The 19,928-nt window shown below is 41.8% G+C and overlaps 1 protein-coding gene across 3 annotated transcripts in view; it reads right to left on the reverse strand.

Moving 5' to 3' along the window:
- Positions 1–19,928, reverse strand: part of AATF (apoptosis antagonizing transcription factor) — a 105,727-nt gene that overhangs the window by 34,674 nt on the left and 51,125 nt on the right. For 2 of the 3 annotated variants that reach the window (XM_006065485.4, XR_003108039.3), the window contains exons 9-10: positions 3,198–3,265; positions 1,215–1,295 (exon numbers count right to left, since the gene is read on the reverse strand). The exons of the other annotated variant lie outside the window; for it this stretch is intronic. In XM_006065485.4, the coding sequence (XP_006065547.4) occupies positions 1,215–1,295; positions 3,198–3,265 (149 nt within the window). The remainder of the gene's footprint in view (positions 1–1,214; positions 1,296–3,197; positions 3,266–19,928) is intronic. 3 annotated transcript variants of the gene reach the window in all.

The raw sequence follows: 19,928 nt of genomic DNA on the forward strand, positions 1-19,928 counted from the left end.
ACCCTACAAGTCTGGTACTATTATCACCCCCATTCTACAGATGAAGAAACTAGAACGGAGAGTTTAAGGGTCTTGCTCAGAGTAACTACTAATTGGTGTCAAGGGTGGGATTCAGACTTAGGGAGTCTGGCTCTTGAGTCCATGCTCTTAACTGGTAGGTACATTGAAAACAAACTTGGGAGAAGCAGAAAGGTTTGGAAACTTCAGCACATGAAAAAAGTTAAACAAATTGTAACAATTTAAGATTGAGATTTAAGAAAAGTGACTTTCAGTCAAAAGATAATGAAAAGCTACTTTGCACTTCTTCAAACTTAAAGAAAAATAATCATTTCCTGATGAGTTCTGTTAAATACTAAAAAGGGTTAATTAAAGTAGTGGAATCTGCTTCTCTGAAGATACTTAAAAATGACATAGATCCACATTTGTCCAGAAATAATTTTAATGACAGGCAGGCTCTAACAAAAATGTGGGATTAGCTATCTGCCGAAAACTGGCCTAACACAATGAGTCTAAGATTTTTTTTTTCAATGTGCACTTGAATTACAAGTAGTTTCTTCGACACTGAGGCCTTGTGTGAGTGATATTATGTAATATATAAAAATAGTTACAAGGAATCTCAGTCTGAAAGCACACCAATGTCACTTCTACTCTGGTTCCTTGTTTCCATTCTTTTTAAGACTTTCAAGGGCTCACAGGTTTGAGGGCTCTCCTCCACTCAGATATGTTTCTGTATTCTCATAAAAGTTCCACTCCTCATCTCATTTAAGCACAGTGTTAACAATCTCTGGAAGCCTTCATTTTTTATCTTTTTAGCATACTAGGTACATGTATGGCATCATGAAAATGGACCAATATAATTCTGCTTAAATAAGACTCCAAAGTACAATTTTTACATTGTAATAAGGAAATCATTTTTCAAAACTAAGGCAATTTCAATTCTCTTGTCTTCTTTTTTGATTATGTCTCTTTCAGGGAAATACAAATATTATTCAACCTATTCATTCACAGCAGTAAAACAAAAAGTAACTGACACTATCTTTCCATTTCAGAGTAAGAAAAACTGAATCTCAAAAAAGCCTCAAATATTGCTCTAGTGATTTTTCTGCTCCTTAAACATAGAATCATCAGAAGAATAGAAAAAAATGTCATAGCCAACATGCAAAACAAGTAGTAACAAAACACAATGTTAACATTTGTTCTAAAAAGTAACTCACCGAAGTTTCCTTCCTTTGCTGGCTTTTCTATCTACTTTCTTGTGGATTTTGCTTCTTAGCTTCTGGATTGCAAGCCACTGCCTGGGAAATTTACAAGTGATATTATGCATCATCAACAGAAATAGTTACATGTGTTGACAAATCAGAATTTTTCTCACTAACAACGCTGCATAAAGAAATCATTCAATCTACACCAAGCTCCTCAAGACAGACTGGGGCCAAAGCGACTAAAACGGTAAAAAAAAATGGCAGCTGGGAAATTCTCCAGCAGATTTGGTGAACAACGCCCCTTAGTATGTGGAGTTACTGTGGCAAGCACTAAATCTACCAGTCTGCAGGGAAACCCATCATACTGAGTGTAGCTGCTTGGGTTTGCTGTTGATGTTTAGTTGCACAGCCTATTCTATGACTAATATTGCACCTGCTGTTTGGTTTGAACATGTGAATTATTTAAATCTAATTTTCCCATTGTTAATACCCAGCTGCTTTTCCTTGTGCTTTCCATTTTTTCTAAGTGTTAAGAATTATCTGCTATTGATACTAGTTTTATAGTCATTTTATTTAATTTTCATTTCAGCTACATTATTTCAGAATGTTTTGCTGAAAGGGCTTGCCCCCCCCAAAATAATCTCAATACCAGGAGCCCCCAAATAATCTCAATACCACTGTCACACCAAAGAAAAGTTAAATATCAAATATTCAGTCAGTCTTTGAATTTTCCAGATTGTCTCAATTTTACAGTTGGTTTGTTTGAATCAGGATTCAAACAAGAGTCATATTTTCAGCAAGTCATTTTAAATTAAAAGAAATTCATTTTTCAAATAAAGGATACTGGGCTAAGAAAATCTTCATAAATTGCGTATATGAACAAAATGTGGGGGGAAAACGGAGAAAGAGCAGCAGCTGGTCATCTTACCTGACTCAAATGAAAGTTCAACATTAAAAAAAAAAAAAAATCTAGGGAAATCCAATTACTGTAATCTTAATATAATCTTAATTACCATAATCTATTTTATTGTAAAGTCAGATAGATGTACAATATAATCACCACTTAAATGCAATTTGCTCGATCACATTAAATTTATAGTGAACAGCTCTCTATAGCATTCCAGTGATATACAAAATATTAACATCCTACCCTAAAATTCAAAGGTTTTACTCACATAAAATTATTTCATCAGCACAAATTTTTCCTTGTGATCTCTCAGAATGCTGCTCTTCCCCAGAATCCCATTCTGACACCTGCAGCTTTGGTTTCCATTTATGCTCTTGCAAGTTACGGCTCATGGCTATTTAAATGTACACTATTCATTAGGTAGCACTTTAAATGTCTTTTTTGTTTTCCAACCACAGGATGAAGCATACGCACAAGGGTCTTCCTTCCTTCACTGTGTTCCATCCTACCCTGACATCTGGGCAATGCTGCCGAGTTCCACGTCTAATTCTGCGGCAGCTTTCACTGAAGGGGCAGAGGTCTAAATGAGAGCAGACTCACAGAGCGAGGAACAGGTTGTGCCCAGTGCCAGGTCCTGACAGCTGAGAGCACACATTTTTATCCACTGATCAGAGACTGATACAGATCTCATTTCAATGCAAGGAGCTTAAAATGGACTTTGTGAAACAAACCCTAAAATAAACCCTTTACAGGTACATATTTGGTAATCTCATTCAAATTGCCATTCAAGTTATGGCAATGTAGAGGAAACAATTTCCATCACTTTGTCTGTCTAGCTCTTGTTATCATGCTTAACTTTTTTTTGCTAGCCACGTCACACAGCTTACAGGATCTCAATTCCCCGACCAGAAACTGAATCCTGGCCAAGGCAGAGAAAACCTGGAATCCTAATCACTAGGCCACCAAGGAACTCCCAGCTTTCATAATTCTACAACCAGTCGTTGCCTTGGAAGTAGAATTAAGGGGACTCAGATGGAGAAACTATTACACAGGCTGCCTATATGAACAGAAAGCCATATCCAAATTACCTTCCCATGGCCACCTGATCATTGGGGTCCAAGGAGCTGGTCTTCCGTTCTATGAGTTCTCGGAGAAGCTAGGGGAGAAAGGAAAGCAGGTGACTTATTTATCATCTCCCAGCACCAACTGACTTTAAAAGGGCACGGGAGGAATTCTGAATGGCAGCGACAGCTCTGAAACTACAATCAATAAGGGACAACCCAGGCGAGAGCATGACTGAATTCCCGTTAACCCTTTCATATTTATATATCTTTAAAAAGGTGGCCATCGCAATAACTGAGAGCAGAAGTCCATTTGGAAGACTTATTGTCCCGCAGTTCATCTCAAACGGATCAATGAGTATGCAACATCCCCTTCGTTGTTTTTATGATTAGTCTTGTCCTCGTTGATATCAATGGAGAATCTTTAAAAGGTCAGGTGGGAAGGGCTGGGTGGCGAAAAGGAAAATGCATGGGCTTCTCACCCACAAGATAATGGTACGTGGTTAACTTCTGACCTATAACCCCAGCAGTCAGGATGGTCTTCTTTAGGCAAAAAGCCTTTACTGGATATAATTAGAACTGTGGACTTTCTGCTGTTGCCTTCCATACCTGATACTCTACCATGCTTATGAATAAATGTTTTAACCATGCAGTCTGCAAAGCAGTGCTCAGTCACTAAGTCAGATCTGACTCTTGCGACCCCACAGACTGTAGCCTGTCAGGCTCTTCTGTCCATTGAATTTTCCAGGTAAGGAATACTGGATCTTCTGAATACTTGAGGGGATCTTCCCGACTCAGGATCAAACCTGCATTTCCTGCATTGCAGGCAGATTCTGTACCACTGAGCCTCCTGGGAAGCCCAACCATATATGATACCAACACATTTACAGTCATAGTAATTTTAAGAGGGAACTAAAGAAAGTTGTACTCTGAACACAACCCAGAGAGCCAGTCTCTCATTGGGCACAACTAACTCCATGGGAACTAAACCACTCTCCAGCTCTCCTCTTAATCCTAGTTAGTCCCCCGCGTGCAAGCTACGTCTGCTTCTCTAGCTCTCACACACACTGAAGAATCTGCATTGGATCTTAAAAAGTCTTAGCCAGGAGAAGCAATAGATTTAAAAGTTAGACATTAAAGGAGGAGAATTTTAACTTATAATAATAAAACTAGATTATCATCTCTCCTACACAAGTGCTATGCGGTGCAGGGAAACAGCAACAGAGATTAAAATTTCAAAAATCTTCTGAAAGAAATCCTAAAAATAAACCCCTTCCGGCTTGTCACCAGTCAAGAATATAGGTTTGACTTTAAAACTTGTTTCTTCACAAACATAAGTAATTATTTTGTAGGTAAGGCACAGAAGCAACATATATATAGTTCACCAAGTTAAATAGTTGAAGTCTGAGGGGAATAAAGGGATAAATTCCTACGAAAGCAGTTCACTCTCTAATTGTCATTTGCTTATGTAAGTGAGCACTGGGAGAAGGAAAACAAATTTGTAAAAATATTCATTTCCATATAGGATGAATCTTTATTGCAAAAGGGAAAAGGCAATCTCAGTCGCAAATAAAAAACCCCCTGTGCTGTTTTTTCATTTGCTTATTTTAGACATTATTACCGTGGCAATTATGTTTAAAAATGTGGGGACCGGAGGCCTCTGTTTTATTATCACTGGAAAACAGCAAGCTATTTCTCTGCCCTGTTTATCTGATTGACTCCCAACATCTTTCTGGCAGCCAATCTATCAGTTTATCTCCCCTACTTCATCACAGTCACTTCTGGCAGCTAAATACAAGATCCAAATCCAGTGTTACACAGACGTTCGACACAGGAGCCCCGTGTAACATGCTACTCTGTAAACAGCTGCCCTTAAGGCTGAGCCAAAATGGGCTCTGGTTCCTAGTCAACATCCTGTCAAAAGCAAGGCTGCGCAGGCAGAGGGAAGACAGCTTAACAAAAAAAAATTTTTTTAAAGAAAGAAAAAGAATAAAAAGGAAGGAAAACGTATTGATGAATCTGTTTGCAGAACAGCAATGGAGACACAGAGAACAGAGTTATGGACAATGGTGAGGAGAAGAGGGAGAGGGTGAGATAAACAGAGAGTAGCGTGGATGAATGTACATGTACATATGTAAATAGATAGCCAATGGGGATTTGCTGTATGACTCAGGGAACTCACACTGCACTAGTTGCTCAGTCCTGTCCGACTCTTCGTGACCCCATGGACTATAGCCCACCAGGCTCCTCTGTCCATGGGATTCTCCAGGCAAAAACACTGGAGTGGGTTACCATTCCCTTCTCCAGGGGATCTTCCCAACCCAGGGATTGAACCCGGGTCTCCTGCATTGCAGGCAAATTCTTCACCATCTGAGTCACCAGGGAAGCCCCAGTGGGGCTTATTCTGTAATAATCTAGAGGGGTGGGAAAGGGCAGGAGGTGGGAGAGAGATTCAAGAGGGAAGGGACATATGTACACCTATGGTTAATTCATGTTGATGTGTGACAGAAATCAAACCAAAATTGCAAAGCAATCATCAATCTATTATAAATAAATTTTTTTTTTTTTAAAAGGAAGGAAAATAAATAATGGAATGACTACATCTCATTGCCCTTACTTACCTTGTTTCAGCCATGTAAGAGAGAACAGTCACCATTCCTGGTTTTCCTAACGGTCTCTGATCCCTTGAGAATGGGGCCATGACAGCCACTGGGAGCTCGGGGAAAGCTGCCCCAGCACAATGGAGATGGCTGGAAACGGGAGCCCCACGCCCACAGCGGGGGTGTGACACGCACAGCAGTCCCTGCGATTCCAACACCAAGCTGGTGCAGCATTTACTCTCAGGCACCCTGTGCGCTTTACATATTGTGGGTTGCACTTTCATCACCTTGGTGCTTTACACAGCTATTCTTAGTCACTTGTGGTTAGGAAGCGAGTTTTACTGGTCTGTCTGGCTGAGTCTAGGTTATCCGTGCAGCCCGATGAATTCATTCAGTGTGAGAAGACTGTGTTGTGTGCAAGGCAGGAATAAGAAAGCAGCAAGAAAATACAGGTAAATAAACTCTTCTCCTGGCTATTGCCATTTCCCACAGCTCTCACTAACACTAGGCTTAAATTTAATCAGGAATACTGCTTTCCAAAAAGTTGCTGAAAAATGAAGTTTTAGGGATACTGATGGAAGAATTTAGCTTTGCCTCTTAGTTCAATTTTTATGGCTTCACTTAGAAACAAACTTTTCCATTAAAATTAAGGTTTCTGGTAGTTACCAGAGGTTTTCATTTCAACAATAATGATACAGTATCTGTAATCTTCTATGTGATCTGGAAAATGGAGAGGTATGTGAAATATTTTCGTTCTAGTCTGTTCTCTAGTTCTAGGGGAAAATCATATATGTGGGTGGGTTCCCCAGTCAGCCCACAAAAACCTATGTGACCCATAACCACATATGCAAGGAATGGCATTGATAGTACTATCAGAATCTAACCAGCAGTTACCATACTCTGCCTGGAAAAAGGCATGCTGGAATCAGTTTAAAATGGCAGGCTGAACACATTGGTTTATCTCGTCTCCCTTCTCAACTCCTCCAAGAGACAGTAGAGGAGGAAAAAATAAAAAGATGTATTAACCCACAAGGAAAAAAGAGGAAAGGGAGAACTAGTGAGAGTAGATTTTCACAGAATTTTCCAAGATAGTCAGGAGATGAAGAGCAAAAAGGAAGTTATAGCCCAAGGGCCCACAGGCAATGAAGGTGAGTGAATCAGGCCCATGGAACCCCCGTGAGCAGGAGCTCAAGAGGGCGGCTCCCCTAAAAGGAGGGCAGGGGCAGAACCACGGGGCCTTCTGGAGTGTCCACATGGCCAAGTGACTGCCCCACGGAGGGGAAGGAGGCTCGATTCTCCGGAAAAACGGAGCCACAGAAGCTCCAAACTGAGAGATACGAGGCACAGAAGGCTGACATCTGGGACCTTCTGTCTCCTTCCCCACCCTGTGCCCAGCACACTGTCGCCACGTGACAAGTTCCTAGGCAGGACAGCAGGGGAGTGTTTTCTGGAGAAACTGCATGGTCATCCCCCAGCTCCCCAGAAAAGAAGATTTCCAAGTTCTGAGAACCAAGAGGTTACTTCTCAGCAAAATTACATACAAAGGAGACAGAAAGGTCCACCCAGGTTTCAGAGATACTTTAGAATGCTGTACTCTGAAACATGAAGTGACAGCTAAGGATCAGCAGCATCTGAGGAAAGCCTTAGACAGAGACCAAAGCAAACGGGAAAAAAGCAACTTAAGAAAGCAATACAAGGAACAAACAAAACACACACAGACAAAAGAAAGAAAAGAAAAAGAACTCACAACTCCTCCTCCTCCTCTCTGAGGACACCCTCAGAGAAGTGAGAGAAACACACTTCCACAAGAATGGGGTGCTGTGACAGAAGAGTACAATGAGAGACTGAACACAAGAAACGTTTAACATTTGCAACAGAACTGGAAGACAAATGTACAAAAATCTCTAGCTCTTGATTATGTGTGAAAGAAGAAAATAACTTAGAGGATAATCCAGGAAGGTAAACACCTACCTAACAAAGGCTGGGAGAAAATTATTAAAGAAATAATTATGAAAACCTCCCCAAATCGAAGGACAGGAATGAACTAATAACCACCACCCAATGCAACCTAGTGCAATGAAGGAAAAAGAACCTTTCATAAGACACATCGTCATGAAATGTGGAACTCTAGAAGCAAAGAAAAGATCCTAAAGGGGGAGAGGGAGAATAAGTCACATGTAAAGAGGGTGACTGTATGGCCCCATCTACCACAGAGAGTCCTGGCTAAAGTCTCCCATCCTGCTATTTCTTCAGGCTAGCACCCCAAGGGTCCCAGTCTTGACAATGAATTATACAGTCATCCAAAACATTAAGGAACATAAATCTAAATGGGATTAGACATCTCAATAGCAATAACAGATGTCAGAGGACAGCAGAGCAAAACCTTCAAAATGCTGAGGAAAATGACTTTCAACCTCAAGTTCCATACACAGCCAAAGCACTAACGAAGGATGAGAGTTCATAAAGCATTTCACACAGGCAAGGACTCAATAATTTACCTTCCACAGGCTCTTTCACAGGAAGATGTGCGTCGGTAAAATGAGAGCATGTGGCCAGAAGGACAAAGACAGGAGGTGTCTTTGGAACCCTCTTCTGCACCTGCACCGCCTGGAACATGCTTCCCCAACCACCAACGGCTTACATCACACCCTCCATGTGTGTGCTCAGTCGTGTGCGACTTTCCTGACACCATGGACTGCAGCCCACCAGGCTCCTCTGTCCATGGGTTTCTCCAGGCAAGAGTACTGGAGTCGGTTGCCATACCCTCCTCCAGGGGATCTTCAGACCCAGGGATCAAACCCATGTCTCTTGCATCTCCTACACTGGCAGGCAGATTCTTGACCACTGCGCCACCCTGTCTACCTCCTTGCTAAATCTCAGCTCAATTACCTCCGTTCTCAGGAAAGCCTCTCTTAACTGCAGCCCTCCATACACATTCATATGATGTTCCTGATGTATTTAATTTACATTTTATTAGTGGAGTACATGATTAATGTCTATTTCCTCCACTAGCCGACTGTCTGCTTCACAGAAAGCAGAGAATGTACAGTGTGCTCACCACTCTATCCTGTCCACTGGCCCACTGAAGGAGCTCAATAAATACATACATGCACAGAGTGGGGGAATTGTTTCTGGCAGAAAATATCAAATTTTTATTTACTTTATCACACACACACAGACTCCTTTTGTTTTTAAACAAAAGGAATCATACTGTGTAATACCTTGCTTTTAATCCAGAGTACTACTATCTACTTAAGCAACTGGGGAACCTCTTGGTTTTTAATCTCTTGGCACTAGTGGTAAAGAACCTGCCTGCCAGTGCAGGAGAAATAAGAGACATGGGCTCAATCCCGGAGTTGGGAAGCTCCCCTGGAAGAGGGCATGCTAACCCACTCCAGTATTCCTGCCTGGAGAATCCCATCGACAGAGGAGTCTGGCGGGCTGCGGTCTACAGGGTCTCCAAGAGTCGGACAAGACTGAAGTGACTGCACGATTACCAGCACCTCCTCCTCCTCAAACAACATTCTCTTTCTCCCATGTCTTGCACAGGGCCTAGAGAACTGTGTGGTTTAAGTGTGTGGGAATTACCCTTTTTTTAACCATCCCAAGAGAACCTGAATTTTTCAAAAATCTACTTAATCCAAATGAATGAAAAAAAATCTCAAAACACTTCTCATTATTTTACCGTTAAAATGATGTCGATCTTGCCTCCCTCTTGGGTCTCATTTCCCAAGGGAGAGAGCTGGTTCTTCTCAGGAAAAGAAGAGCGGGAACAGGTCTTTTGTTCTTCCTCTAACCATCTCCCCCATGCCCCGTCATACACTGATTCTTTCTGTAGTATCTTCAAGTTGGTCTTTTTACCAACTTGTGTCCTGACATCTTTGTAATAAAGGTGGGAATCCATTTCATAAGTGTTTTCTGTTGTCAGTGCTTCTTTTATCGGTTTGTCAAATCCCAGTTGCAGGTGCCCATCTCCCGCCTTCTAAGATCTAATGATCCCATGTATGAGTTTTCAACTCTGCCCCATGGTTCAGCATAACTGTGAACACCGCCCAGTAAGTCTGTAAAATGCCATGGCTATGGAGTCTGACACACCTGGGCTCTGTGCCCTTTATTAGATGTGAAGTTTGGGACAAGTTATTTGTCCCTTCTGAGACTCGGTTTCCTCATAGTAACTGTACCTCATAAAGTTGATTTGCAATCTTAAAAGATGATAAAAGTAAAGCACTTTGCAAAATGCAAGTGTTCAATAAATTAAAATACTGTTGACATCAGATAATGATACTCAGAGATAAAGACAGAACTCAATTTGGGACAAAAAAATTCCATAGCTGAATCACCACAGCTGCTAACAATAACAATGAGCAAATATGATAATTCAAAGTTCCTTTCTACTGATTGCCAACAGTGGATAGCAAATAGGATATGTAATGAAGGAAAATCAGAATGGAAGGACAAAGTGTAAAAAGCACAGAAAAAACTCACAAGAGTAGTAAGTCAATACCTGAAAAGCAGACTGTTATTTGAAGGACTTTTTCCAAACCAAACCATGATTAATTCAGGCACAAGTGATCCTCTCCTTTACCATTTATTCATTAGGACAACTAACTGCTCTTTGCTCTCCAGGACCTGCACCCACCCCATCACCCTCTGCTCCCGCAGCCACCCCTCCACCTCACCTTCTGCAGCATCCTATCCACCCCTCTGCAAAGGCCTCAATCAAACGCCATCACCTCCCCACAGCCTTCTCTGATTCTGCCAGACCATTAAGAATCTCCCTTCTCTTGAATTCTTTATCACTCCCTCGCCCAGCACTCTGGTTGTTTACAGCTCCTTTGCTTGACTGTAAGCGTCCTGGGGGCAAGGCACAGTCTCACTCAAAATTCTCTCCTCCTTCAGAACTCTGCACACTGCCTTGCTCACAGTGACTATTCAATAGTATCTCTGAAAGGAAAGAGTTAAGTTCTAGATCTTTGGATCAAAGATGAAAAGCATCCCACTTCTGCAGCGGCAAGTACAATATTTACAAGAATAATATTAATAACAGAGAGAAGCACGGAGGGAAGTCAAATGCGTGAATAAAAACCCGAGCGCATCTTCCTACTGAAGTTCCAGATAGCCCACCTTTGGTTACTAAAATCAGAAAATGTACCGCTCGAGGCGACCGCTGAAGAAGTCAGCCTTAACTCTGCCTCACTGCCCTCAGTCTTTTAAGGATTTGATTAGTTTTTCCACTTTCTGATTCAGCGTTGCTTCGTGCCTCCACTCCACAGCTGGAGCTAAGGCCTGTGATTTGGAAGGGATGATAAATTCATTCGCTGAGGAAATTCACACTGTTTCCTCAGCACAAGTTCTAAAATATTTCGAAGGCCGTAATATTTCACCAGGCCTGGCCATTTGGGTTAAAATTTATTAGTCAAAACAGAAAACTTTCTCATCAGACCTTATATATTCCATTAGGCATGATATATGGTGTCTCCCAATGTCTAATTATTAACTATAAGTGTAAGTAAATCATTACCAGTATTCAGCTCTGATATGTGAAGACAGAGAGAGAATTAGGCAATTTGACTGCTAAAGAACTTGCTTTTCCTTTCTTTTTCCCATACATAAAAAATTTTTTACAAGGATTAAGTGACTGCATTAAGCCATTCCTCCTAATCTATACCAAAAGGGACAAGGTACCAGGAGTGCTATTGTTTAGAATTTCCCACAGCCCCATTTCCAGGATTCTGTCTCCTGGTAAACGGATAGATGTCCTGGTGTGTGCGTGTGTGCGTGTGCGTGTACGTGTGTGTGTGTGTGTATATATATATATATATTTTTTTTTTTTTTTCCTATCTATAAAATAAAAGGTGAGGAGAGGGGTTATACATCCTTTTGGATACTAGATCAATCACTGACTATTTCTGGGCATTATATGGTATTCTATTGTATAATGACACTATGCTATGTAAGATTTGTATTGAAAGAATGAAGAGGAAGTCGTTCAGAACTAGGGACTATTTTGCTAAAAAGGCTTTACAAGGAACCAAGAGTGCAGTGCTTACCTATATTCTGCATTATGTCCTCTAAGGATTAAAAGCCCAGAGGAAACAAACCTCAGCCTCTCCTTCCAGGATTCTCCCTTTAGCCTGCAGACTCCAGTATTCCTCCCAGCTCAGATCAATAGCCCATTGATCCTGCGGCCTTTTCAGCATGCCTCCCCCGCTCCTCCTCACATGCTCGCCTCTCTCCATACTTATGGGCATGCGATGCCACCATCCACCAGGACGGTCACTTCTGGTAAATGCCCTCAAGTCTGCTTTGTGCTGTCCCTTGGTCATACAGATCCACGGTCTGTATGCCATACGGTCCCTCGGGGACTGATATGTCCTGGAATTCAGAGCTTTTGGGATTTGGGGGAAGCTGATGATACAGTATATGCACCATAAATGCCCCAGCGAAGCCTGGGGCAGCACCCCAAAGTCAAACACATCAACACCTCTGCAGCAAAATACATGAGTATCCCCACCTAGTGGGATAAATAAAGCCTCACAGGTTAATACGCAGGCTTCCCTAGTAGTTCAGTTGGTACATAATCTGCCTGCAGTGGGGGAGACCTAGGTTCAATCTCTGGGTTGGGAAGATCCCCTGGAGAAGGCAAAGGCTACCCACTCCAGTATTCTGGCCTGGAGAATTCTGTATAGTCTATGGGGTCACAAAGAGTCGGACACGGCTGAATGACTTTCACTTTCATAGGTTAATATGGCTTCAGAACCATTCAGATGTTGCCACCAAACTTACAAAAACAAACAAGCTCAATACTGTAAGTGTTCAGTGTCAGAATTGCAGGTGAGGGATTATGTACCTGTATTTGCTTGTTAAATCTCAGTACCGCATCCATATGGCTGCAATGAGTGTAGAAACAAACAAGATGGACTGAACTGGTTCCACTAACCTTATGCAGGTCTCCAGTGTTCCCAATTACACTCTCCTGCTCTGCTCGAAGACTCTGCCGTATCTTCTCTTTTCTCAAACCTCCAGACCCTGCACTCAGGTAAGAACCTCACATACTACCCTCCCCATAGCTCCTTGGGAACAAGAGTTCCTACACTCTGTCCTCACGCCCATACCTACACAAGAGCTGCCCATGAGACCAACCCCTCTCTACCTGTGTACACAGCAGCAGCCACTCTCACCTCCTTCCTGAAACGTGCATGATGCCCTCTACGGGATCATTTCCATCAGAAAACAGTATACAGGATCCCTGATTGGGGAACCAAGATCCCACAAGCAGCTAAGCCTGAGGGCTGCCACTACTGAGGCTGTGGGCTCTAGAGCCCACGCTCCAAGACGAGAAGCCTGTGTACAGCAACAAAGACCCTGCACAGCCTAAAAAATAAACAAATGGACAACAACAAAAGCAACATACAGAGGACATCTACCTGAAACCCAAACAAGAAACCCACTCCTGACCCCTGCTGACCATTTCTCCCCTTTAGGGCAAGCTTTCTCCAGACTGTCTATGCCGCCTCCAACTTTTCTCCCTCCATTCTCTCTTGAACCTGCTTCAACACTCGAACAAAACAGTTTCTGTGAAGGTCCCAATGGCTTCCACATTGCTGAACCAAATAGCCAGTTCTCACTCCTTACCTTATTTGACCTATCTGCAACATTCAACACAGTATGTCGCTCTTTTCTTTAACAGAAAAAAACCCCTTATTCAGATAAAAAGCACATACAATAGAGCTCACCAATTTAAACTATGAGTCAATGGTTCTGTATATTCACTGAGGTGTGCAACCATCATCACAATCAATTTCAGAATATTTTCATCACTGTCAAAAGACAGGCTTTTTTTTTCATCAGCTACTCCCATTTCACCCCCAATATTGCCAGCCCTAGGCAACCACCTATCCACTTCCTCGCTTCTATAAAGTGTGCCTATTCGGAGCATTTAATAAATCATACAGATATGGTCTATGACTCTCTTGTTTCACTTAACTTACCATAATGTTCTCAAAAGTTTATCCATGTTACAAGTTTCAGTCCTTCATCCTCTTTATGATTGAATAGTATTTATTGTATGGATATACCATGTTTTGTTTATCAGTTGATGGTCACTTGGGTTGTTTCCTTTATGGCTATTATGAATAACGCTACAGATATTCTTGTACAAGTTTTTGTGTGGACATATGATTTTCATTTCTTTTGGGTGTAAACCTCAGAGCAGAACTGCTGGGTCGTATGGTAACTCTATGGTTGACCTGAGGAACTACCAAACTGTTTTCCATAGAGGCTGCGCCAATTTATATTTCTACCAACAGTGTATGAGGGTTCCAGATTCTCCATATTCTCCCCAAACTTGTTCTCATCTGTTCTTTTTGATCATAGCTATCCTAGTGATCAAAGTAGTCTTCACTGTGGTTCTGATTTGTATTTCCCCAAAGACTAGTAACGGTGAGCATCTTACTAGTCGTTTAAATACCTTCTTTGGAGAAATGGTTATTCAGATCATTCGCCATTTTTTAGTAGGTTATTTGCTTTTATTATTGAGTTTAAGAGTTCTTTATATATTCTAGATACCAGTCCTTTATCAGATAGACGATGTAAAAATATTTTCTCCCACTCTGTGGGTCTTTTCACTTTTCCGGTAGGACCTCTTGCAGCTCAAAAGTTTTCAATTTCGATGAAGTCCAACGTATCTGTTTTTATTCTGTTTTGTCACTTGTGCTTTTGTTGTCATATTTAAGAAACTATTTCCTAACCCGAGGTCATGAAGACTTATTCCTGTGTTTTTTTCTAAAAGTTTTATAGTTCTGTCTCTTGTGTGTAGGTATATATCAACTTAAGAGTTAATCTTCGCGTAGGAATGAGAGAGGGCTCTAACTTCACTCTTCTGCAAGTGGGTATCCGGTTGTCCTAGCATTATTTGTTATAAAGACTTCTCACTGCTGTCTTGGCACCCCTGTTGAAAATCAATTGACCATAACTGTAAAGGTTTATTTCTGAATTCTCAACCGTATTCTATTGATCTATATACCTAACCTTATACCAGTACCACAACATCTTGATGACTATAGCTTTGTAATAAGTTTTGAAATTAGGAACTATGAGTCCTCCAACTTTGATCTTTTTCAAGATTGCTTTGGCTATACTGGGTCTTTTGTATTTCCATATCAATTTTAGGATCTGCTCATCACTTTCAGCAGAAAGATAGCTGGGATTCTGATAGAGATTGAGTTGAATCTGTATATCAATTGAGGAGTACTGTCATTTTAACAATACTTAAGTCTTCTAATCCATAAATTAGAATTTTTCTAATCCATGAAATGGGATGGCTTTCCATTTATCTAGGTCTTTTAAAATTTATTTCAGCAAAGTTTTTTTTTTTTTTTTTTTCCCCCAGCAAAGTTTACAACTTTTTGCATACAGGTCTTTGGGCTTCACAGGTGGCACCAATGGTAAAGAATCTGCCTGCCAATGCAGGAGATGCAAGAGACACAGGTTCAGACCCTGGGCTGGGAAGATCCCCTGGAGTAGGAAACGCCAACCTGCTCCAGTACTCTTGCCTGGAAACATTCCATGGACAGAGGAGCCTGGTAGGCTACAGTCCATGGGGTCACAAAGAGTTGGATATGACTGAGCACGCGCGCGCGCGCACACACACACACACACACACACACACACACACACACACACAACAATGTAAGTCTTTTACCTCCTTGGTTAAATTTATTCTCGGGTATTTTCCTCTTCTGGATGCTATTGTAAATGGAATAGCTTTCTTAACTTTTCAGATTGCTTACTGCTGGTGTACAGAGACACAACTGATTTTTTTGTGTTTATTCTGTATCCTGCAATTCATGATTGAGTAGTTTTCTGGTGGCTTCTTTGGTATTTCTATATATAGGATCATGGCAACTGCAAATAAGAGATACTTTTACTTCTTCTTTTCCAACTTAGATGCCTTTTATTTCTTTCTAACTGCCCTTGCTAATTTACTCCAGTACAATGTTGAATATTAGTGGCAAGAGCATCCTTGCCTTACTTCTAATCTTTGGGGAAAGTTTTCTGTCTTTCACCACTGAATAGGATGTTAGTTACGGGTTTTCACAGATGTTCTTTAATAGGTAAGGAATCCTCTTCCATCCCTATTTGTTGAGTGTTTATCATGAAAGGGTGTCAAACAATTTTCTGCATCTATTGAGATGATCATGTTTTTGGCCCTTATAACATTTGATTACATTAACTGATTTTTGATGTTAAAACAATCTTGAATTCCTGGGCTAAATCCCACTTAGTTATGGTATATAATTTTTTGGGGGGGGGGGGGCGGGGGGTGGGGGGGCTTTCCTGGTGGCTCGGACAGTAAAGAATCCGCCTGCAATGTGGGAGACCCAGGTTCGATCCCTGGGTTGGGAAGATCCCTTGGAGGAGGGCGTGGCAACCCACTCCAGTATTCTTGCCTATGTGTTGCTGGAGTGAGTTTGCTAGTAGATTGCTGACTTTTGTATCTCTATTCATTAGAGATATTGGTCGGTAGTTTTCTTTCCCTGTGATATTTTTGCCTGGTTTTGGTATCAGGATGATACTGGATTTCCTCCTCCTTGAATCACTTTGATACGAAACCTGGGAAATCACTCTTCCTTTATTCTCTCTCACCTTCTCCAACACCTATACTAGATCCTCTTCATCTCCCCAACCTCAAAATGTTGAATGCCCCAGGATGTGGGCTTTGCATCTCTTTCTTTTTTTCTCTCCATTTTCAATCCCTAGGTGATCTCATCCAGTCTCATGGTATTAAATACAATCTATATGCTGATACAATCTATATTTGGTATTAGATATACAATCTATATATGGTATTAAATACAATCTATATGCTCTCAGATTCATCCCTTCAGTTCAGACCTCTTCATGAACTCCAAAATTATATACATAACTACCTCCTCAACAATTTCCTATGACTACTTCAGTGATAGCTTAATATAACCAATTTGGAATAAAAATAATTAAAGTCAGCATAGGTCCATGGGGTCAGGGTGGGGCAGGGTGTGGAATCTAGTGTAACCGAAGCTGAGTTCCGATTCCTTCTCCAAACTAGCTTCTCTCACTGTTTGTCCCCAGTTCGGTAAATAGCAACTTCATCCATCCAACTGCTCAGACCAAAATCCCTAAAGTCATCCTAGATCCCTCTCTTCCCACACTGCACACACAATCCATCAGCCAAACCCATCAGTTCAACTTTCAGCATAAATTCAGAGTCCAGCCACTTGTCAGCACTCCCTCTAAAACATCGCAGTCCCAGCTACTGCCATCTCTTGCCTGACTATCACGAGAGCCTCCTGTTTCCTGTTTGTCTCCTTAAAATTTATTCTCAACACATCAGAGTGATGCTTCAAAAATATTAGTCCAATCATGTGACTCCTCTGTTCAAAACTCTCCAGTGGCTTCCTAGTGAAAGCCAAAGCCTTAGGATGGCCTACAAGTTCCTTCAGGACCTGGCCTCCCATTAAAGCTCTGACTTATGGCTCTCCTATCCCACTCTTTCTTACCTACCCCACCCCGGGGGCGCAGGCCTCCCTATTCCCTAGAACACGCTAGCCTCGGCAGGGCCTTGGAGCCTTTGCACTCGCCATTCCCTTTCCCCCAGAACTTTCATGGTCTGGTATGCACTGCCCTCAGGGCTCTGCTCAAGTATCACTGAATCTCCTGACCATCCTACCTGAAAACAGTAATCATCCTGTCGCTGTCCTAGACCCCGTCATCCATACCCAGTTTTACTGTTTTCCACTGCAGTATCATCCTGTTTCTAAGACTGAAAGTTTCTAAGTCAGAGGGCAGGCCTTTGCTTTGTTCCAGCCCCTCACAGAGCTCCAACAGACCTTTCTGTGATGATGTGTGTGTGTGTGCTCAGTCCTGTCTGACTCTTTGTGACCCCACGGACTGTGGCCTGCCAGGATCCTCTGTCCATGGGATTTCCCAGGCAAGAATACTAGAGTGGGTTGGCATTTCCTTCTCCTGGGGCACTTTCTGACCCAGGGATTGAACCCAAGTCTCTGGTATTGGCAGGTGGATTCTTTACCACTGAGCCACCTGGGAAGCCTCTGTGATGATGTAAATGTTCGCTATTTGCATTGTCCAGTACAATAGCCCCTAGCACATGTGGCTACAGCTCTTGATATGTAACTAGCATGACTGACAGACTGAATTTTCAACTTTAATTAATTAGCTACAACTGAAATTTAAATAGCTACATGTGGCCAGTGGCTACTACATCAGATAGCACAGCCTAGAGCAACAGTTACTCGATAAATACATAGTTGATATTCACATATTTGCTGAATCAATTAATGGAAGGAAGAAAGAAATCTGAAAGACTTTTCTTCTCAACTTTTTATTACAGAAAATTAAAAAAAAATACACAGAGGTAGACTACGGAAAAATGAACCTTTAAATACGCATCACCAACCTGAATGCTTTCCCCTCCACTCCCCTTCACCCCCGGCCGGGAGCAGGAAGGTTTTATTATTACTTTCTGTAAGCAAGGGGAAGATCAGGGATCTTCCCCAAAGCAGTATCTCCCTGAAGGCTCCTCTAACCTGAAATAAGTTTCAGTGGATATCAGATTCGCAATACTGGCTTCGAAAAATCACTAAATTCTTGGAAAATAGTGAATTTATAATATTATTCAGAGTTTATATCTAACGGCATGTCTCAGGGTCTTTTACAGGTTACTGAGACATGACTTTAGGAATTAGGAGTCTGTTGAGAGAAAAACCTGTGTGCCAACAAGTATGTGAGGTACATTTGTGATAAGACAGCACTACAGAACTACATGGTTTTGTTTTGTTTAAACATTATTTATTTATTTGGCTGTGCCAGGTCTTAGCTGTGGCATGAAGGAATTTTAGTTGTGGAATGTGAACTCTTAGTTCGGCATGTAGGATCCAGTTCTCTGACCAGGGATCGAACCCAGGCCCCCTGCATTGGGAGCTCAGTCTTAGCTACATGTATGTTTTCATATCAAGGACCTGATTGCTCTTGTGCACCATTTATTTTCTTCATTTAAATTTTATTAAAGTCATACTCTGAAAGAGGAGCTATCTGACTACAAAATTGAGAATTCTGCTCTTGTTAGGACTCCCCCTGGTGGCTCAGACCTTAAAGAATCCACCTGCAATCCAGGAGACCCAGGTTCCATCCCTGGGTTGGGAAGATCCCCTGGAGAAGGGAATGGCTACCCACTCTTGTATTCTTGCCTGCAGAGGAACCTGGCGGGCTACAGTCCATGGGGTTGTAAAGAGTCAGACATGACTGAGTGACTAAGACTTTCACTTTTGCTCTCATTAGATGACAAATTCCTCGGGCAGGGGTTTGTCTTATTAGTCTTTGTAAACCCAGCATCTGGTATAGCAATTAGTGAATGAAGCACATAACCGCATGAAAGTGACACACGTGAACTGTCACAGTATGAACATACACTCTGGATCTTCAGTTTCCTAAACAGTTATGAATCTGAAAAGAAAACACTCAAATGGACTTTTAAGTGTATCAGGTCAAAAGGCAGCGTAATATGCTAGCAAGTCAGGACTTTGCTGGTGGTCAAGAATCTGCCTGCCAATTCAAGGGACACAGGTTCAATCCCTGGTCGGGGAAGATCCCACATGCCTCAGAGCAACTAAACCCATGCGCCACAACTACTGAGCCGGCATGCTGCAACTACTAAAGCCCCCACACCAGACCCCGCGGCCCCACAACTGGAGAAGCTGCTGAAGAGAAGCCATGCACCGCAGCCAAGACCCAGGGCAGCCACACATAAGTGAATAAGAAATAAGAAAATCAAACGGGGACAAACACCACCTGGATTTCAGTGTCTAAAGACGAGACGATCCTACCCTAGTCCCCTAGGCTCCAGTAGAAAGACAGTTTGGAATGGACAATTTTCAGAGACACTATCTAACTTCAGAGCAATTAGGTTCTATGCTAGATCTACAATACACATAATTTTTAAAGCTGTTTATTAACTTCCCCTTTTATGCTAAGTCACTGTCCCTATAATTTACTTTTAAAGTAAAGCTTTAAGGAGCTACATACACTGAATATAATTTAAAAATAAGACGACACCAGGCCCAGTTAACAGGTAGTGCCCCCATTTCTAAAGTGCCAAACT

The sequence above is a fragment of the Bubalus bubalis genome, chromosome 3 (genome assembly GCF_019923935.1).
Source record: "Bubalus bubalis isolate 160015118507 breed Murrah chromosome 3, NDDB_SH_1, whole genome shotgun sequence".
Lineage (NCBI taxonomy): Eukaryota > Metazoa > Chordata > Mammalia > Artiodactyla > Bovidae > Bubalus > Bubalus bubalis.